The sequence below is a fragment of the Nycticebus coucang genome, chromosome X, assembly GCF_027406575.1.
Source record: "Nycticebus coucang isolate mNycCou1 chromosome X, mNycCou1.pri, whole genome shotgun sequence".
In the NCBI taxonomy this organism is placed as follows: Eukaryota; Metazoa; Chordata; class Mammalia; order Primates; family Lorisidae; genus Nycticebus; species Nycticebus coucang.
In genome coordinates, this window is record NC_069804.1 from 37,417,570 (window position 1) to 37,438,947 (window position 21,378).

The following is a 21,378-nucleotide window of genomic DNA, read 5'->3' on the forward strand; positions in this document are numbered from 1 at the left end:
TTTGTGAATTAATGAATCTGTTATTACTTTTAAATTATGTTAACTTTTGGGGGTAGATTTGGTTGTTATAAAACAATTAGTAAACATGTCTCTTAAAATTGAAAGATATTCTAATATCCAATATAGAATAATATTTTGTCTCAAAAATAAAATACAAAATCAAGGACTATTTAATTTAGCAATTTGTCATTAATTTGTACATGTTTATTGTTATTAAATTCACAAAAGTTATTATATTAGTTTCCTTTGGCTACTATAGTGAACAGCATAAAGTGGGTGGCTTGAGACAAAATAAATTTATTATTTCAGTTCCGAAGGCTAGATGTCCAAAATCAAGGTGCCAGGAGAAACATGTTCCCTCTGAAACCTGTAAGGGAAAATTCCTTCCTGTCTCTTTTAGCTTCTGGTGCTTGCCAGCTTTCTTTTACTTGTAAATATCTCACTTCAATCTCTACTTCCTTTGTCCTAAGACAGCTTCCTGTTGTGTCTTCACATAGTCTTATAAGGACACCAGTCATATTGGGTGAAGGTTTCACCTTACTCTAGTAAGACCTCATCTTAAGTAATTACACGTGCAGTGACACTTTCTTCAGATAATATCACTTATGAGCTACTGAAAGTTTAGACTTCAACATATCTTTTAGAGCAACATATTTCAATCACGATGGTCATCAAATTTATGGAATTCTCATTGAAGACATTTGTGAATACCACCAACTTGACTAACTTTATTTTTTCTCCCAGGTACGTTTCTCAGATCATTCCTTTGGTCAATCCTTCACACGAAACATTAGAATTGCAAGAAACAAACGACAATCCTGAAAATTTTGTCATGGATTCTAAAATACCATCACCTGTAAGTATATTCAGAATGCCATGGGTTCTACTGCTATTAGATTATTTTCCAACTTTGATTTTGGGACACTGGCAGAGTAGTATCATTTAAACTATTAATAGGGATTCAAATTCCTAAAATTTAAATATATAATTTTCCATTATATACAATTCCTCCTGAATTTTAATTTATCAATAAAAAATATTTTCTTAATAGAATAAGAGTCATGCTCATTATCAGTGAATTCTAAATAAATTGGTTATGTTTTATTTCTGGCCATTTTAGTAATAAGTTTTAGTAATAGTTTTCAGTAATATGGTTTTTAACTTAACAGTAATTATATGTTTCTAGGATCCCAAGAGACCTGTTCTTTTCCTTCCTCCCTGAGTTCTTGCTCACTCCCAACCTCCAGCTCCCACTTCTGTTTCACTCCTCCCCCCCACACAAATATAACTCTTACAGTTAATGTTGACAGCATTGCCTCTCTTTGCCCCTTTCTCTGCACGATTCTCTCATTCTTGGGTCCTAGGCAGATGCTAAAGACCAGTTAATAGGCCTGAAGCATTTTCCTCCTGCAAAACAAGATCCTAAGGTTTGGCATAATTTGACTGTGTTTCCAGAACATAGGGAAGCATTATTGATGCCAAACCACATACTTTCAGGTAAACTTCAAAATGATCATTATAATAGATTATTTTCACCAGTGGCCCTCACAGTAAATCATGAAGTCCTGCTACTAGGTACAGAATTTAAATGAAAACTTTTAACTATTTCCATTTAATGATTTTTAACATCTATGCTTTTTTTAATTTATATTTTAACATGTGCCTTTTGTCAGTCATTGGTTGCCAAGTAATACCATGATATAAAATTAGTTATTAACTGACATAATGTGTCAAATTAGAAATAACTACTAATTATTATATTGCTAAAATTGGTGTTTATGTTTTAATCTTACAAAGACTGTACACACATGCTGTATCATTAACACCATTATTTTACATAAATTATACACAGGATGATTTTCATGATATAGTTTACATATTGTAAAGATTTCTTTTATTTGGGGTCTAATTCAGCTTTAAAAATTAATCCTGACTGTCTTTTACACAGTGAGTACTTACATATTGGTGACTGTCTTGGATGAGAATGTGGCGTGAGTACCACTAAACACTATATACCACAGACCCCTTTACCAGTATTTGAGGAACAGGTATATAGGTGTACAAGATAACACATCACACAACATCAACCTCGCATATACCCAGAACACAAAGATGCCAATTCAAACACAAGTATTAATTTTTGTTTCTCTTTTGCTTTTTCCTGAATTTAACAGCTAATTATAACTCCTCACTCCACCAAGGAGTTAACTATTCGCTTTTATCCTTCTATGCTTGGAAGAGCCGATCATCAAGCTTGTATCAACTTCCAATGCTCTCAGGTATGATAGAGTATTCTTGGACAAAGTCAAGTTAATTACATTTTAAAATCAATATATGAATAAATTTAATTCATTCATCCAGTTAACAACTTTTGCAAATAAATGAGTTCATTATAAACAATTAATTAAATGAACTTTTTTTTTTAAGACAGAGTCTCACTTCTGTTGCCCAGGCTAGAGTATGGTGGCCTCAGCCTCGGTCATAGCAACCTCAAACTCCTGGGCTCAAGTGATCCTCTTGCCTCAGCCTCCTCAGTAGCTGGGACTACAGGTGCCCACCACAATGCCCAGCTATTTTTTCTATTTTTAGTAGAAATAGGGTCAGCCTTTTGAGCACAGCTCTGGCTGATCTCAAACTTCTGAGCTCAAGCAATTCTCCTGCCTCAGTTTCCAAGAGTGCTAGGATTGATTACAGGCATCAGCCACTGTGCCTGGCCTAGGAACTTTTGAAAATACAATAAACATCATGTATATGCAGACATATAAAGAAAGTAGTTTTAAATTGATGGATTACTTGAATGTAGTATAATATATATCCAGACATAAAACATATATATTTTCATGTAAATGTCATATCACTGTCATTTTTGTTAATTTTCTGAGTTCAGTCTTACTATTCAACTTTCCATAAACTTAAATATTAAAATGTAAAGAGTAAAATATTACCAATATTATGTTCTTTTTTCTACTCCATTGTATCTGTACAGTGTTCCTGAATAATAATAATTTGTAAAATAACAGTTAATCATTTTTGAGTATCTTTAAATGTGCTACATGTCATTCAAAGAATTATCTCAATTTATTCTCACCAGAGTTTAATAAAAGAAGTATTGTTATCTATTCTTTTTTATAAATCAGGGATCTGAGATACAGATCCCTGTAATTAGTATCAGGAGTTGGTAAAAGGTTGAGCTGAGACCTAATCCCAAAACATCTGGCTTAAACTGGTCATCACAGCCATTTTTTGAAGTTACGTATATTTTGTCAAGTGATTGTCACTCTTCTACTGCCAATGAAAATTTACATAATGTTTTACATTTATTATTTTTACTTTTTCAAATGTTGATAAGGAGGAACATAAATGGAGGGCTGTACTTTATATCCTAGAAGACACCAAGAAGCTCAGAAAACCCTGACGTAGGAGAGACCATAGAATCAAATAGAGTGAAAAGGTCTCCATGTCAGTGCAGGGGCTGTGGGTTACTGAAGTCTTCTCTTTTCCAAAAAGAAATTATAATTTATTTTTTTTATTTTTTACGTTAAATTTAAAATGTTAAATTTTCTAAATACTGTAATTACTGACTTACACATTACCTGAAACAAATACTATGGAAGTATACTTGATTTCAAAAATATCAAAGGAGATAAACAGTAATCCTTCTCATACAAAAGGAAATGCATAATGGAGACTACTTTCTGATGGACAAATAATGTAAACAAGGCTGGTCTTTCAAGTGATTGCTTGATAGCAGGATTAGGATCCCTCATCTTAATTATTTGGGATAAGTAATTGTTAAAATTTCTGATGGAAAGTGTATCTAAACAAAGATAGTCTTGCAAGTCAGCAGGGTGCAATCAATTCCGCATCTTAATAGCTTTAATAAATCTTAGCCAAGAAGTTGAACAATGAACTCTTTATCAAACACAAAAGAATTCAAATAGGTAAATAATCAGTTCAAACCTTGCGTGAAATCAATTGGAGAACACTATTGGTGGATTTCAATCACTCAATCTTTCTGACTTGTAGCAAATTTCTAAGATTTCATCTATGATAATGCTTCAATCAATAATTCATCCTTTAACCTACCAGCTCCGGAACCCTGCAGCCTTTTCAATGTATCGCTCTAACCTTTGTGATTTTTTCTTGCCCTTTTTTAAAATCCCTGAATCATTCAGATCTTTCTTTTTAATTTATCCCATTGAAATCTTTTGCAAGCAAAACTGGTTCATCATAAAGTATTAATTGAATGAACTTCTGAAAATACGGTATGCAGTATATATGAGTAGACATCTAAAGAAGGGCTTTTTAAAAATGGGGCTTTACCATTATTGTTCTGAAAGTTTGGAATAACTTTTTACCATGAGGGGAAAAACCCATATAGATTTCTGTCCCTACAAATACCTTGAGCTCATATTATGCATCAGACTCTCTAAATGATATTATGTCCCTGCATAAGAGGAGTAGCAGTAATAAGCAGCCAACGTGATGAGTAGAACTTCTCTTTGTTCTCACACGTGATGTTCTGAGATTCTCATTCTCAGTTTTAGATGTTTCATTTTGATTTTCCAATAGTTGCCTTGTTTATTTCATTTATTTACACTTGATTGTATGACTGCTTTCATCTAAAGATCAGGATAGCAATAAAGAAGAAGAAGATCCAAAATCAGAGTGTTTTGGTAACACGACATGAGTCTGTGATCCTTGTAGTCTGTGTCTATGGAAAGTTCTGTTGATGCTCTCAGCAAGCTTTAATTCTCTGGAGTTCTGCTCGGTGTGCAAGCCATTTCCCATCTTATATATCTACTACTTTTATCTTCCAGAAACACTGCAATTGGATCTTTAAAAGTTTGAATGTCTTTCCTTTAGAAAAAGTTTGACATAAATATGAGCTGAAAATGTAACTTATTTTGGTAACGCACATGCTCACTGGGTTATTTTTTAATTTCCCTCTCTGAACCCAAGAGGCTAGATTAATTGATGCTAGGACAACTGCTGGATATCTGTATTCAATAATGATGGAATTTGGTTTAACATAGAAAATCCAATATTTCAGGTCACTTGAGGAAACATGAAAACACAACCTTCATTTTTTGTCATTTGGACAATACCCAATGGCTTAAAGTCACCAATTTCTGTCATCTAAGATTTATTTTATAAAATAGGCAAATAGTAAATAATTTAATTAAACCAGTTGTTAAATTTATTGAACCTAGATGATTGACTTGAATCAGTTATGTAAAATCAAGTTAAGACATCATAACCTAAATGTAATGAATTTTTATTGTGCTAGTATGATCTTCAACTAATAATAGTCACTTGAAGATAATAGTCATATAAAATTTGCCTTTAATCTTCCCTATTAAGACACAATATATATATTTTTTACTTCTCTTAGTTTAAAACAATCTAAAAGCACATTTCCTTCTTTGTACTAGAATTTAAGCTTGGAAACATCTGTGTAGTTTGCAAGATTGTATATTAGGCCATTGTTGGTTTTTCTCAATAACATCTTTATTCATCTGCAAAATCAGAAAGTATTTGTCGTGTAATTTTACAATACCTAGAACTGAATCACAGTCTGTTGTACTCTCAAGGATCTTTTATTCTGATAGAATACAAAGAAAACATTTTGAAACAGAGATTTACAGGCTTATGAAACCCAGGGGAAAACAACAGCCACATTCAATTTCCTTCACATAACTTTGAGCCTTTCCCCCATATCACGTGACAACAGAAAATGCACTAGGCAGTGGGGATAGATAATACAGTACACAGTTATACACATTTCCTCTTAATGCTACTTCAATGTGTATTTCACATTCTTTGCCTTCGTCTGGCAGCTACATGAGTTTAATTTGAAATTCACCTTAAAGTTTGGAAACTACATGCAGTGTTTATTACCTAGTTTATTAGACAAATTAATTTAAAAATATTTTTGAACAGAGGCCAGGCGCATTGTCTCACACCTGTAATCTTAACACTCTGAGAGGCCAAGGTGGATGGATTGCCCAAGCTCACCAGTCGGAGACCAGCCTGGCCAGAGCAAGACCCCATGTCTAAAAATAGCCAGCCCTTGTGGTGGGCGCCTGTAGTCCCGGCCACTCAGGAGGCTGAGGCAAGAGAATCGCTTGAGCCCAGGAGCTTGAGGTTGCTGTGAGCTCTGTCTCAAAATATTTGTTTTGAACAGAAATGCAAGTTTTTTCATTAAAGTTTCTCTTTCATGTTACTATAAATAATCTTATATGTATCGACGTAAGTTTGATACCTGAATATTGGTCTTTCACTTTTTTCTGTTTCAATGTAAAAATACTATATGGAATGATTTTTCAATAAAATAGAAAGGAATTTAGAAAAAAGGAAAAATCAAACATACATAATTGTCAAAATGAAACTTTTCTTGTTAAAATTTTTATATGCACTACATTCCTTAAGTATTATAAATAAAATGTATGGATTTAGGACACATATGTCATAAATGTTTATCTTCCAACAGTTTAAAGAGTGGAAATTCTACCTCTCTGGAATAGGACTGTTCCCTAAACCTCTAAAAACAGAAAGAATAACTGCATCCCTTGAACTTCATTCATCTATTGTTTTACCTTTCAAAAATCCTACCAAGGAAAATGTTTTCATCGACGTCTTACTAACAAGTAAGTTTTTTCTTACATTTTACTTATTATTTTATAGATACTAATTAAACTTACTTATTATAGAATAGAAATACTTTTGAACTAGTGGGAAATTTAGAGATTCATTAGCTCAAAAACATCATTTTATAAAAGAAAACAAACACGTAAGTTTTGACAGATGAAAAACTTTTATCTTGGGTAAAATCACAGCTCATGAATGGCATTTGACTTGTATACCAAGTCAAATTCTTCCAATTCTGTATGTAAACACAAATACATAAATGAGTATAGTTGTAACATTATTATGATAGAACTTAATTTGCCAATGCTTATTCCTCAAAAGTTTATAGAAATTATGGTATTATGATTTTGTTTCTTTTCCATCTTTTAAAAATAGATGGCATATTTTGATTACATTTTGGCTCCAACCAGACTTTCTTTTTTTCATAATATGTTTTTAAGTTATATTAAAGAATTTGATCACTTTGTATTAAATGAAGAAATAATATGAGTGAAAGAAAAATTAAACTCATCACGAGTTTCCTGAAACACATGTAATATTGGACATTACCAGTCCGTCTTTTCAGCTATTATTATTACTTCTACTAAAATTACTACTAGTACAATTGTGGGGCTAAAGTTAAACATGTGTTAATGTTTTTTACATGTAATATAAATGACCAACTCTCTCTCCAGAATGATTATACCATTGTAATTTATCAGGATTATAATATAGACATTACCTATTTTCCTACAAACCCCAAACAGTAACATTGGCCTTAATCTCCATCAATCTGGTTAGAAGAAAATTGTATTTTATCATCATTGCAAATTTATTATGTTTTTCATAATTTTGAAGCTGAATACTTTATAGTTTATCCATTGGAGTTTTGCTTTTTTGATTATTCTCTTCATGTTCTTTCTATGAAATGATTTTAAAAATTAAGAAAGTAATGTCATCTCATATAAAATTTCCTCATGAGAACTTTGGCTGTGATGAGAAGAGGTATGCAGTGTTTAGTAAAAGTTGAATATGAGCTCAAAGAAGTTAGTAATTTAAGATGTAAGAGACTGCAGCATGTGTATAAACACATTTCTACCTTTGGACAGGCAGAGGTAAGATAAAACATATGTGAATGTAGGTAAATTGGTAGGTAGTGGAAGGGCTTTGGAATTGAGAGCAGTGATGTTTATGCTTTCATCTGCTGAGTAAAGGAACTATAATAGGGAATTTAAAGAGTGGAGTGATGGTTTGAAATAACTGCTGGAAGGAAGGAAAAATGGACCTGACAGAATTCAAATATAAAAGGTGCTTTGTTTGGCTGGAATTGGAAACCATAAATTTCAAAAAGCACCAAAAACTACATGTTTGTGAAGTTTGTACCAATGGTAGGGCTCAGAATTTCTGGTGTGAGAGCACACGAGGCATATCAATGGATCATTCCAGGGAATGGGATTTGCAGTGTAGGTGCAACCAAATGACTTCAAAAAATATGAGAGTGATAAAAATACATTTAGATCAAGAATTTGACTTTGACAATAATTTGTGAAATAATTTTGGGGGGCTTCTTAAATTTCTAAAATTGGTCTAAAATTCTTTCTGCTATGTGACAGGGAAAAACAGTAAGCTTGACTATGGAAGTATGTCATCTTCTGCAATGCAAAGCAATCTCTTAAGTAAACTCTCTCTCTGGGATAAATGTTCAGGCTCTAAGTTTCTGCCATTTCTTCAGCTAGAGGAGGTGGGGGCAAAGGAAAATCAGGCAGCTCTAATATCTCTCTTTCTCTGTTTTCTTATCCTCTGTGGAAAAGATCCATAGGCCTCTTCTCCCTTTTCTGGGTTCTTTTTCTGGATATTATCTATATATCTACTTGGGCTCATATTCCTTGGTGACTAAGTCTCACAATTTGCCCTGAATTGTTAAAAGTCTACAGGGATATATGACTGATGAGAAGACTAAAAATATCTAACACGTATGCAAAATATACTCATTACAAAAGGAGGTACTAAATTAATAAATTTCTGGAAATGCTACAGAATTCAAAGACTCCCCATAGGGAAATTAATAGCAAGACTCCCATCGGCAAGTGTTTAGTTTCTGGTATAAGTGATTTCACAGCCTTGGGGAATCTCTCTCTCTCTATATCTATCTCTCTCTCTCTCTTTTGTGCACTTGCCAAGCCTGGCTTCTTCTTGAGGTGAATATCACTGGAACTTGCACACAGATTTATTTAAATATTTTTCATACTTAATTGTAACTAATATTTGTCCTGACCACATTTGTGAGATCTTTGTGGTCAGGGTTTATGTATTAGTCACTCATATAGCAAATAATACACAACCAGCCTTCAATGCTGTCTGCTGAATGACTGGACCACAAATAAAATAGTAAAATCTCTAAACTTAGAGATAATACAGGATACAAATAAGTTGTCAAGGATCCTTTAAATACCAAAGGAGAGAGGTGATAAAACTACTAATAGCCAAGGTATCAACAGGAGAAAAGACATTGGAGAATTGGGACATCCCGAAGTTTGATAATGAGTTTGAAATTCTAAAAATGCTGCTCTCAGGGAAAAATAGTGAATTTTGAACTATATGTATAGACAGTGTATTTTATATATCTATGAAAGAAAGAGAAGAAAAGAAAAGGATGAAATTGCATGGGAGAGGTGGGGAGGCTAGGGAAGAGGTGGGAAGGGGAGAGGAGGAGAAGGGAATGCAGTGCACATATATGCCAAAAAGGCATATTTCCAGGGCTTTGATAGCTGCACAAATAGCCTACCCCAGTAGGCTTGTAGTATTGTAATCTTGTAGTATTATACTAGCTCTCTCAATTTTTCTTGGACTTCTGTCTTATCCTCTGTGTTAGAATTCTCCAGACAAGGACACATGCAAACTATAACAACAACAGAGACAAAGGAAAATTTTGAAAGAGCTTTCAGTTGAACATCATGCAAGGCAAGGTGTAAATATCATGTTTCAGGAGTCCATACATATCTTAATCCATGCCAGTTTTCAAAGGTGAACAAGATAGGGTGGCTAGAAAGGATATGACCTAAACACCCGAGGATAATAAAGATATCTCCAGAGCAAACCATTAATGAATCCCACAAGGATCAGGATGTAGAAAAGCTTTCAAATAGTTACCATCACACTATGTACCACACTTGAGGTCTTTAAACATGACTGTACCCAATCTTTAAAACAACTCTTGAGGGTCCGTATTTGTGCACTTCAGATACAGAACCTCAGATTCAGGAATTCTTCAAAGCCACACAATGAGTAAATGGTGGAAAAGTGTCTTGAACACATCATGTCCAACTGTCTTATTTAGGGTTCTGCTCACCAGTAGTACTTTTAAAGCTCAGTGGTAAGACCAAGTATGGTACTTGCCACAGTCTTTGCTTCCTTCTCTTGGATTTCAGGGAAACAAACCTCCTTCCATTCTGTCTAAGGTCCCTTGGAAATGCCCTTACTGCCACTTTTTTCACATTTTCTCAGTTTTTCTGGTCTCTTTTTCCTCTTTTTCACTCTACCATCACAAGCTGACTGTGCCTGATCCACACATGATTGGGTTTATAGTCTTGGCCTTGTTTGTTCTAGATTTATACTCTTGTTCAGTAACTGTGTCCCTGGACTCAATTCTCAGAATTCTTTCTGATCGTTAGGTGACTATGACCCCTGCCTGAGATCCCATCTCTCAAGTTTACATCCTGCTCATTTGGTAATAAAGGTGGAGAAAGGGAGAGTAGCCATGAATGGAAAACAAGGACCTAAATTGAAACATTAGGAGTTAAAGGCTTGATATACATGTATTGCAAATTTTAAGAACACATCTCCATCCATCAAATGTTGGTGCCCTTGCTCATATGATCATATTCCAAACTTTCTGCTTGATGTGCTTGTTAATGACAGAGGTTACTGTAATTGATAGCTTTATTCCTTTCTAAAATGGTATTTCTATTTTGGCACACATGTTGATAAGGCAGGAGCTAAATATTCATTCACTGACTATTTATTGAGCATCTATTTTGTGCTGAATAACTTTGTATGCACATTCCAAAATTATTTCCCATTTGGAGAAAAAATTATGTATATGTGTACAAACATACACACACATGCATATATACATTATCATTTTGTATGATATTCTACTTGTGAAATATCCGTATGGATTTTATACCTAAAAGTTGCACAAATAAATGAAGCAGTTATTAATAGATACAAAGTAGCTGTTTTGATTACTTTTTTACTAAAATAGTTGTAGCTGGAAAAGATTCAATCTTTTAATTTAACCTAAATTTAAGTGCAATATTAGTGATATGATTCAAATGCTTAAATAAAATTGAATTCTATTTCAGACATCATTCGTTTATTCAATAGTAAAACAAAATAATACTGAATAAGAATTTGCATACAATTAACATAATATATTAGTTTTACAGATATCAACTTCCATTTTCAGCATTGATCAATATACGCAAAGTACAGTGATGAGTTCTTGTTGATTTTGGATTAATTATGACCATGGTATTCCCCAACAGTAAAGTACTAAAACACACATAATTATGATAAGTTAATCACATGGGATGTGGAGAGGAAATATCAAATGCATTTCATTTCACGTGGTACAATTAGTTTATGAAAATCTTGTCCCTGGAACTCTCTGAATTTTATTTAAAGCATATCCAGACTCGAGTAAATATTTGTGTTAAATATGTAGTAATCATTGCAAATTGCCAATCAGTGTGAGCATGACTTCATACATAAGATAAGAGATAAATCATTGTAAAAAAGCTCCTACTACCTCAAAATCGTTCCCAAACTCAGACATTCAACTTTTTAAACATTTGAGTTAATAAATGAATAGTATTGGGAAACTTGAGATTTTGGCACAGGGAAGTTGGGATATCAGATATGTTTATAATCTGTTTATCCCTTAGTTTAAGTAGATTATTTGTCACAGTTTATTTTGCTCATAATAAATAGTTAACCTTTTTTTTTTTTTTTTTTTTTTTTGGCCGGGGCTGGGTTTGAACCCGCCACCTCCGGCATATGGGACCGGCACCCTACTCCTTGAGCCACAGGCGCCGCCCTAGTTAACCTTTTTTAACTGAGAAAAAATAGATGTAAAATAATCATAACCACTTAAGGAATGACTTGAGACTCTACTTCCTTACAATTATTTTCTTTTTAGATACCATTTGTGTATCTTAATATTTGGATTTTTTTTACCTGATTACTGATTAGTAACTCCCAAAGCTCAGAAAGTAGTAATTGGTATCTTATCAAAATTGAGATTTCCAGCTTTATACTCAGTTATTCTGATTCACTAGACCCGGGGTTAGGCTCTAGCATCACAAGCTATTCCCATGCAGGTTGTCAGAAGGCTTTAGAAACACTATTTACATGTGGTCTCAAAACATTTCTTTTCTTTCTTTTTTTTTTTTTTTTTTGCAGTTTTTCGCCGGGGCCAGGTTTGAACCTGCCACCTCCAGTATATGGGGCCAGCACCCTACTCCTTTAAGCCACAGGCACCACCCAAAATTTCTTTTCTTTTTATCACACACTTCTACTAGTAAATATTTTTCAGCATTCTCTTTAAAGTGTGTGTGTTTGCTTGTAAAATATAAGCATGTAGCACTATCAACTCATATCTAATGTCAACAGAACTTATCTGTTTTTATAAAGAATAATATATGTTTATACTCAATTTGTTTAAACTTATTGTTAACATTGCATAAATGCTGTATATTCATTCATATGTATATACAGTTGCCTTTCAGTATCAGTTCCAGGACCAGCCATGAATACCAAAATTCACAGATGCTCAAGTACCTCATACAAAATGATGTAGTATTTGCATATGACTTTTTGCAACATCCTCCTGTATAATGCCTCATACAGTGTACATGTTATATAAATAGTTGTTATTTTGTATTATTTAGGGAATAATCATAAGAAAATGTCTATACATGTTTAGTACAGACAAAAACATCATTCTTCTTTTTGAATTTTTTTTTTTTTTTTTTTTTTGTAGAGACAGAGTCTCACTGTACCGCCCTCGGTAGAGTGCCGTGGCATCACACGGCTCACAGCAACCTCTAACTCTTGGGCTTACGCGATTCTCTTGCCTCAGCCTCCCGAGCAGCTGGGACTACAGGCGCCCGCCACAACGCCCGGCTATTTTTCTGTTGCAGTTTGGCCGGGGCTGGGTCTGAACCCGCCACCCTCGGCATATGGGGCCGGCACCCTACTCACTGAGCCACAGGCGCCGCCCCTTTTTGAATATTTTTAATCCTGCATTGGTTCAACCCACAGATGTGGAACCCAGGAATATGGACGGCCAATTGTATTAAGTACTATAATCCGTTTTTAGACTATAGGCTCAGCTCAAACAGGCTCTCAATAGTATCTGTTATTTAAGTAGTTTAAATTAACATTTCAAGAATTTGCGTGTTGATTTTATAATTTCTAATATAAAATACCATTAATGTTATTAATCATTATTAATTATTAATGCTATTAATTGTTGAAATTATTTTTAATGTTGGATATATCCTTCAAAAAATGCTACTTAAATCTCATTTTAAAATACACTTTGAAAAAAAAAATACACTTTGAAATGTATTCACCTTAGATGTTTGCCATTAGAAGATAATTTTGATTCTATTTCCATCTCCACTGCTGTTAATCTTAGTCAATGTGACACTGAATACATTTTACTTTTTAATTAGGTCAACAGCGTCCCAGACATCTTGTTATTGACGATTGCTGGGATAGTTTTATGGACGAAACATCTGCCTTCCGATTGAGTGCTATGAATCAAATACAAGGTACAGGAAGGAATTCTATCTTATATTCTGTTGTTCTATATGCTGTTGCATTTCAGAGATGATGAAGTATATGTCTGTCATCCTAATAAATATTTAATACAAGTTAAAATATAATTTAAAAATTTTTGCAACAAATTTTAGTAAGTTGACAGAAAAACATGGCTATTAAAACTTTACATATATATGTGAATATATATATATGTATGTATGTATGTATTCCTTACATTTGTATTGCTTTTTATTCCATAACACAAAAGTAAAACTTGCCAAATATTTTACCTGTGAAATGTTGAATGGTTGCATATCATACCATTTAATACATAGTTGTGTGAGTCAAGGAAGATTTCAGAAAATTATAAATAACTAATATGTTAAATCTACTGATTACTTACAAAAACTAAATGCAGCTTGGTGAAGCTACTGATACCTTGCAGATTTATTGCAGGGTGTTGTATCTTTTTCTTCTATATGTTAACCATCCTACCAGCATATTGATGAATATATTGATGAATAGGAAAAAGTCTAAGGAATAATAAAGTTGCTTGAAAATCTAAAGCTCAAACTTTATGAATTTGCTTAAAAAATAATAATCTTCCGGGCGGCACCTGTGGCTCAAAGGAGTAGGGAGCCGGCCCCATATGCTGGAGGTTGCGGGTTCAATCCCAGCCCCAGCCAAAAACTGCAAATAAACAAATAAATAAATAATCTTCCTAAATTACAAAAAAAAAAAATATACTTGTCATGGTAAATGTGATAAAATGCAAATTATCTTAATATAATTAATACAAAAACACTAATTGAAATCAGTAACCACTACTGATACCTCAATAAAAATGAGTTAATGACTTTCTTTCATATTTACTGTAATCATTTAGCATCCTAAATCTCACTAATTCATGTCATTTAATACAATGCCTCCATGGCGTAGATTTTGTTGTTCTTATTCAATTAAGAAAGAGTGCAAGTCAGAAAAATCAGTTGCTAAATGACAGAACTGAACCTTCTTGTGTCTCACTTCAAAATCTTTGCTTTCTGCTTCTTTGTAATCCACTAAAAGCAATATGAACAATAGTTCATTAAAGAGGAAGTAAAGATGGTCAAAGAATTGTTTAAAATATGTTTGGTATAATGAATAGTTAAAAAGATGTTGATTTAAACAATGTCCTTCTAAATTTTCTTTATCATTCTTTAATTGCGGGTGTTATTGTTTGTTTCGTTTGTTTAAATGAAACCACCAATGCTAATGTTCCTTTCGTAAAATTGGGAATATAAATTACTTCATAGTTTCTAGGAAGTAATTTGTGTAACGTACATAGAAACTTCAAAATTATCATCCTTTTGACCCAGTAACACCAATTTTCATGAGATCTCTTATAGAAATAATCACTATATTGTTATTGTGTGCACAAATATATTTGATATTGCATTGTTTATGATAGCAAAAAAGTAAAAACTGCCTTAATGCCGAATAATTTTATATTTGACTTCTTACATTTAATTTTACTTATCCATTAAATACATGAGCCATTTAAATTATTTTCTGTTAATTCTACACTTTCAATGTCTTTCCACACTGTGAAATCAATTGAAACTTCATCTGTATCTCTTTTCTTCTGTTTTTTTTTTTTTTTTTTTAATGAGGAGGAAGTCATAGGTAGTTAGCCAAGATTTTCATTTACTTCTTTAACTCATTTATATTTTGCTTTTTTGTTATATAATGATAATCTAATTTGATTTCCCTTGCATTTATTTATCCACTTTTTCATCTTTTGTTGAATAATAATAATCATTCTGTTGCTATTTCGTTTTGCAATATGATTTATTCAATATTTAGATCTATATATTCTGTTCCATGCATCTGCATTTCAGATCTTGTGCCAGTACCATTGAGTTTAATTCGCACACTTTTGTTTTCTTAATCTATTTCTTTCTCTCCAATGTCTGGAAAGCATTTATTTCTTCTTATACAGTTATCCTCCTAGAAAAAATTATAATAACTTTTTATCAAGTTTCAATAATAGTCCCAAAATAATTTTCTTGCAATTACATCAAACATATAGACAAATTTGTGGAGAACTACATCTTTATAATGTTTAAACTTTAATTACCATTCATTTCCTTAATATTTTGAAACAGTATTTATAAATTTCAATGAAGTCCATATTTACATGATAAAATATAAAGCTCCCAGTAGCAGTACTTTTATTGTAAATAATACAGTAATTATACATAATGCACCTTTTATGCAACATAGAGAGCAACATCTGTATCCCAGTTTTAAGTATTTTAGCTTGAAAAACAGAAATTAAATGCATTTTATTAATTATAATTTATATTGTTCTTATCATCTTCAAATGGTTTTCAAATTTAAGCCAGTTTTTTTTTTTTTTCTGGATTCCTTATTGCTTTATCTAGTTTCTGCTGTGGCTTGTTTTTTTTTTTTTTTTTTTTTTTGTTTTTTCGTTTTTTTTTGTAGAGACAGAGTCTCACTTTATGGCCCTCAGTAGAGTGCCGTGGCGTCACACAGCTCACAGCAACCTCCAATTCCTGGGCTTAAGTGATTCTCTTGCCTCAGCCTCCCGAGTAGCTGGGACTACAGGTGCCCGCCACAACACTCGGCTATTTTTTTTTGCAGTTCGGCGGGGCCGGGTTTGAACCCGTCACCCTCGGTATATGGGGCCGGCGCCTTACCGACTGAGCCACAGGTGCCGCCCTGCTGTGGCTTGTTTTTTAAGATAAACAGTGCATGCCCTGCCTGTGCAGTGGATATGACAGTTTAAAATGTGCTCCCCTGGCTCGGCACCTGTAGCTCAAACGGCTAAGGTGCCAGCCACATATACCAGAGCTGGCGGGTTTGAATACAGCCCGGGCCTGCCAAACAACAATGACAACTACAACCAAAAAATAGCAAGGTGTTGTGGTGGGCGCCTGTATCCCCAGCTACTTGGGAGGTGGAGGCAGGAGAATCGCTTGAGCCCAGGAGTTGGAGGTTACTGTGAGATGTGATGCCAGGGCACTCTACCCAAGGCGACAGCTTTAGGCTCTGTCTCAAAAAAAATAAATAAAATAAAATAAATAAATAAATAAATAAAATAAAATGTTCTCCCTGCTGCTACATACAATAAAATCTGCAAAGGGACTTACTTATTTCCCAGAAACTTGTTGTTTGCTGTGATATTCTTACATGCTATAACTTAGTCCTAGGGGGTTCTCCTCCTGATTTGGGGAACATAGACATTAATAGTGCAACAGAAATGGGAGCTTTGCTTCTTATATTGCTATTGGCATTTTTAGAGACACTGGTGTACCATTGGCCATATTGTAAAAATTATCTCTAGGGATAATATCACATACCATAAAAATCATTTGCACCCTTAAATCTAAGTCTTCCTACATTAACATAGAACAATTGCTTGGTGAATATTTGAGAACTGAAAAGATTACCTTGTCCTTGACCAGTGTATTAATTTTAACCTAAGTGTGTTGTAAAAAATAAACAAACAAAATAAAGCCAAACAAACAAACAAACAAAAAAACAACTTTAGTTCTATGCTGAAATGAATTTGGAAACTACTGGGTTAAAAAATGTTACTTTACATCAGGATTTCCCAAGGTTTTTCTTTCCTCTAAGGCAGTGTATGTACACATAGAGGAAAGTATATATATTTTAAATATGTATCAGGCCATGAAATACACCTTTGTAAATATTACTCTCTAATGAACTGATTCGTTATGGAGCTCCTAAATTTGTACCCTCTAATTCACCATATGATGTGACAATGTATTTCATTCATTTCAGTTAAATTCTGGGTATTAAGGGAAGAACCAGTGACAGCTGACTAGACTAGTATATGTTCCTGAAGTCAGACTAATACTGCTTTATTCCATGGTAGCAGCCATTCTGTTTACCATCTCAGTTTCAACTTTACCAAAATTTTAGTCTACGTATGACAAAAAGACAAGGAGAAAAATTATTTCTATAAACTTTCTTCATGTTACTTTCTTTCAGAATTTTGTTTTACACACTTATGAAGTTCTTTAATAAAATTATATATATATGTGTATATATATTTAGATATTGACCTAGACTAGACCTCTAGCCATTGATACCATTTTTTCCCATTGGAAATATATAAGGAAATATATTTTTCTAGAAATTTTATTCCCTAGAATGAGTTTTCGTACTAAGCTAAGTACTTCATTTTGTTTTTAGCAAGTTCACTGTTCCTTTTGTTATCTTTGAAACTGGTGGCAAGAACTAGACAGGAAGGGGGGGAAAAAGGATCCTCCTGTCAGTGAAGAATCTTAACCTGCCATGTCTTCACTTTGAAACTTAATCTTATCTACAGATTTAATTAGGCTGAATAACCAAAAATGAGACAGGAGTATAGGTGAATTGTGATCTCAGAGGACATTGTTCTGCCAAGCTGGTAAATTTATAATAGACTTGCAGTGATTTTGTTTCACTTTTAATAAGAAGCAATCAAATGTCACTGAGGCAAAATCTATATTAAACTTTTGAGAAAAAAATATTTTAGCTGTAACATATTCCTAGGTCTTCTGACTATAACACTTAAAAAGAAGGGGAAGGTTAACATTATATTCTCTTAATTAGAGAATAAGGTGCTACTTCACAAATCTACACATAAATGTAAAATTAGACCTAGAACCTTAGGAATAAAACCAAAGTGTGGGGATTGAGTACTAGATTTGTAGTCAGAGAATCTGTATTCTGGTTTTGATTGTAACATGGATAAGCTGTGTTAGCTTGGGCTATGCTCTCCTAAACTCATTTTGGACATACAAAAAAAAGAAATAAGTTTTATCCAGTAGGCGAATTTGGGAGAAAAATAAATTTGTGTATATGAAAATATTTCTAAACATTAAAATTATATTCAAATACAGGTTATTATTAGCATTATTTGTATAGATGAAAATAGGTTAACTCAATGATCATTTCCTACTTTTCTCTTCAGTTTTTTAAGAAGCAAAATCTAGTGCATTGCCATTATATGTCATTGAAAGTAGTTCTGAAATAAAAATTAAGAAAAGTTATTTTACCCACGAAATCCATTTTTTCCAAGTGAAGCAATTATGAAACAAGTAGTTTTAATTTTATAGGAACTAAATTACTCATTGATTAAGTAGTTTTGGTAGCTTAGTGAATACCAGTTTTCTAAAAAAGGATTTCTTATGGAAGAGTAGATATCTATTTATATATCTATAGTCACATCTATATCTATATATTTAAAATTATCCAACCTTTGTGTTCCTTTTGATATTCTTAATCATTTATATATTCTACTCTTCAATATTTCTATCAAAAAAGGCTCTTCAAATTTCAGTTCATTTTATACTACCTTCACAGTTTGGGGCTTACCTTTCTATCATCTGTATAATTATTTGCTTAATAGCATTTTATTGTAACACAGTGTCACTTGCCATGAGCAATAACAATGTACTCTGTGCCAGGAACTATTTTGAGCACTTTCCAAATATTAATTGATTTAGTTCTCATAGAAACGTTATGAGATATATTCTATTAATATCTCTGTTAGAAATGAACATAATTAAATGTCGGAATTACATGCAAGATCACACAGGCAGTGCATGCTAGAACTTGGGCTTGAATTTAGGGCTTGTACTCTTCCCCATTATACAATACTACTATAATTATAAGACATCTCTAAAACATCAATAAAAATTGAATAGAATAAATTTTTATTTTATTTATTTATTTATTTATTTATTTATTTATTTATTTATTTATTTTTATGCAGTTTTTGGCCAGGGCTGGGTTTGAACCCACCACCTCCTGTATATGGGCCGGCGCCCTACTCCTTTGAGCAGGTGCCTCCCGAATAATTTTTAAAAATATCTGTCCAAGTTTCACTTAAAACTATCTTAAATATCACTGGTGCAGATCCACTTTTCTGGGAAGTAGACTCTGAGAAGGAGGTTAATAGGTAGAAAGTTTATTAGGAAGGGCTCTCAGGATCAACACCATTCAGGCAAGAAAACAAAGTAGTATTAGCAGAGAGAGGTGAACACAAAAGGTGTCAGTTTACATGATAGTGAGCAGTAAAGCTTCAGATTTGCCCCAACCTGGAATGAAGAAACAAAGCTTTTATATACCCTTCCCCCACCTCCTTCATCAATCCATCTTTGAATGCAGTCTGCCCTCAAGAAAGTCTTGGTCAAGTGACTGTCTTCACTTGAAACCTTGATACAATATACTATAAACAATAATCTCAGTAGCTTGGGGCACAGAGTCATAGGATATATTCTTCTTTTATCTAGACACTTGTTATTTTTTCCTGATACATATCTAAGTAATTATAAAGTAATATAATTCTAAAATTATAATTTTAGGAGTCAAAGTTCAATTCGTTCATCAAATATAACAAATTTTCCTAGCATCATTTATGGAAAAAAACAAACTTTCCTTGATTGAATTGTGATACCTTTTTGCCAATTAGTTACCAGTATATATTATGAACCGGTTTCTGGACTATATTCACATACAATCTTCTGTCTATCTATTTTTACAAAAACGCTGTGCTGTCTTTTCTACTATAGGTATATAGTAAGTCTTAATATTTGGTAACATAAATTTTTTTTTCTCTTGATCAAGACTTTTGAAATCATTCTAGATCCTTTGCACTTTACAGAAGAATTTAGGATCAGGTAGTCAATTTCCAAACATACACAACTGCTAAGATTTTTATTTGAATTGCCTTGAAAATATGTATTGATCTGGGGACAACTGGCATCTTAGAAACTTTGAGTCTTTGAGAGCAATCCATGAACATAGTATTTTTCTCCTTCTATTTATCCCAATGGATATCTATTTCATTAAGATTTATCTTAAAGATCATCTTACCACCACTAATTTGATATGCCAACATTATCATAGATTCCTCTGCCATTGATATTTGGGCTCTTTCTGGATTATCTTGTCGTGCCTAGATCACGGGGTACCCCTCATAAATCACCCGAAAACCAAGTCCAATGCAAAAGCAAGAGGCGTTTTATTCACAGATTCGAATCTGGGCTTTTCGTTCGTGCCCCAGCAGGAGGGCAGAGAAAAGCCCCCTCTGCCGAGGGAAGAGCAGTTTTGAGGATAAAGAAAACAAAAGGGGAGAAGGGATGGGGCTTAGAGACCTACACAATGTTTGAGTTGGGCTGATTGCTAAGAGTAAAGATTTACTACTGTTGGGGTCGTTATTGCTCGGGGCAGACACACTGGAGGCGGGGGTGGAGGAGGAAGCAGGTTGCTTATCACCTTTGGTATGCAAACAGGTTGCCTATCACCTTTGGTATGCAGCTGCAGCTGCAAATTGAAGGCTGCGGGGCAAAGTGGGGTCAGTGAAGGCTGTGAGACAAAATGGAGTTAGTTTTAACAAAACGGAGTTAGCTTGGTCCTTGCAATCTCTACTATTCCTCTTGTCTGTCTTTAAGAGCCAAAACTACACTGTTTTAATCAGAGAGACTTAATAATGGCCTGTAATATATGGTAAGCATAGCCCTCTTCCATTACTTTTCCATTACATTCTGTATTTAAGGTTTTATGTGTTTGATTTTCATTTGTGTACTTATTTCCTATTTGTGGAGATATGACAACTTACATCCATTTTATCTTACTTTTAGGTACACACATATGTATTTATGTCTATATATAAACATGTATATGCATGTCAGCTAAAAGAAAGAAAAGATCATTTCAGTTCAGGTGTAATGGAATTTTTGACATATTATATTGATTTCAGATTACATTTGATGAATTCATATTGATTTTAACGTTTTTTAATCCAACATGCTTTGTTATTTCTAGAATTTTTTACTTTAACATAAATAAAGGTTTTTGAGTGATGAAATATTTTAAATGAATATAATATTTACCCTGGAA

General features: G+C 33.2%; 1 protein-coding gene across 1 annotated transcript in view; it reads left to right on the forward strand.

Moving 5' to 3' along the window:
* CFAP47 (cilia and flagella associated protein 47) overlaps window positions 1–21,378 on the forward strand; it is a 307,856-nt gene that overhangs the window by 231,511 nt on the left and 54,967 nt on the right. The window contains exons 54-57 of the mRNA XM_053578992.1: window positions 745–856; window positions 2,175–2,279; window positions 6,494–6,650; window positions 13,371–13,469. Of these exons, the coding sequence (XP_053434967.1) occupies window positions 745–856; window positions 2,175–2,279; window positions 6,494–6,650; window positions 13,371–13,469 (473 nt within the window). The remainder of the gene's footprint in view (window positions 1–744; window positions 857–2,174; window positions 2,280–6,493; window positions 6,651–13,370; window positions 13,470–21,378) is intronic.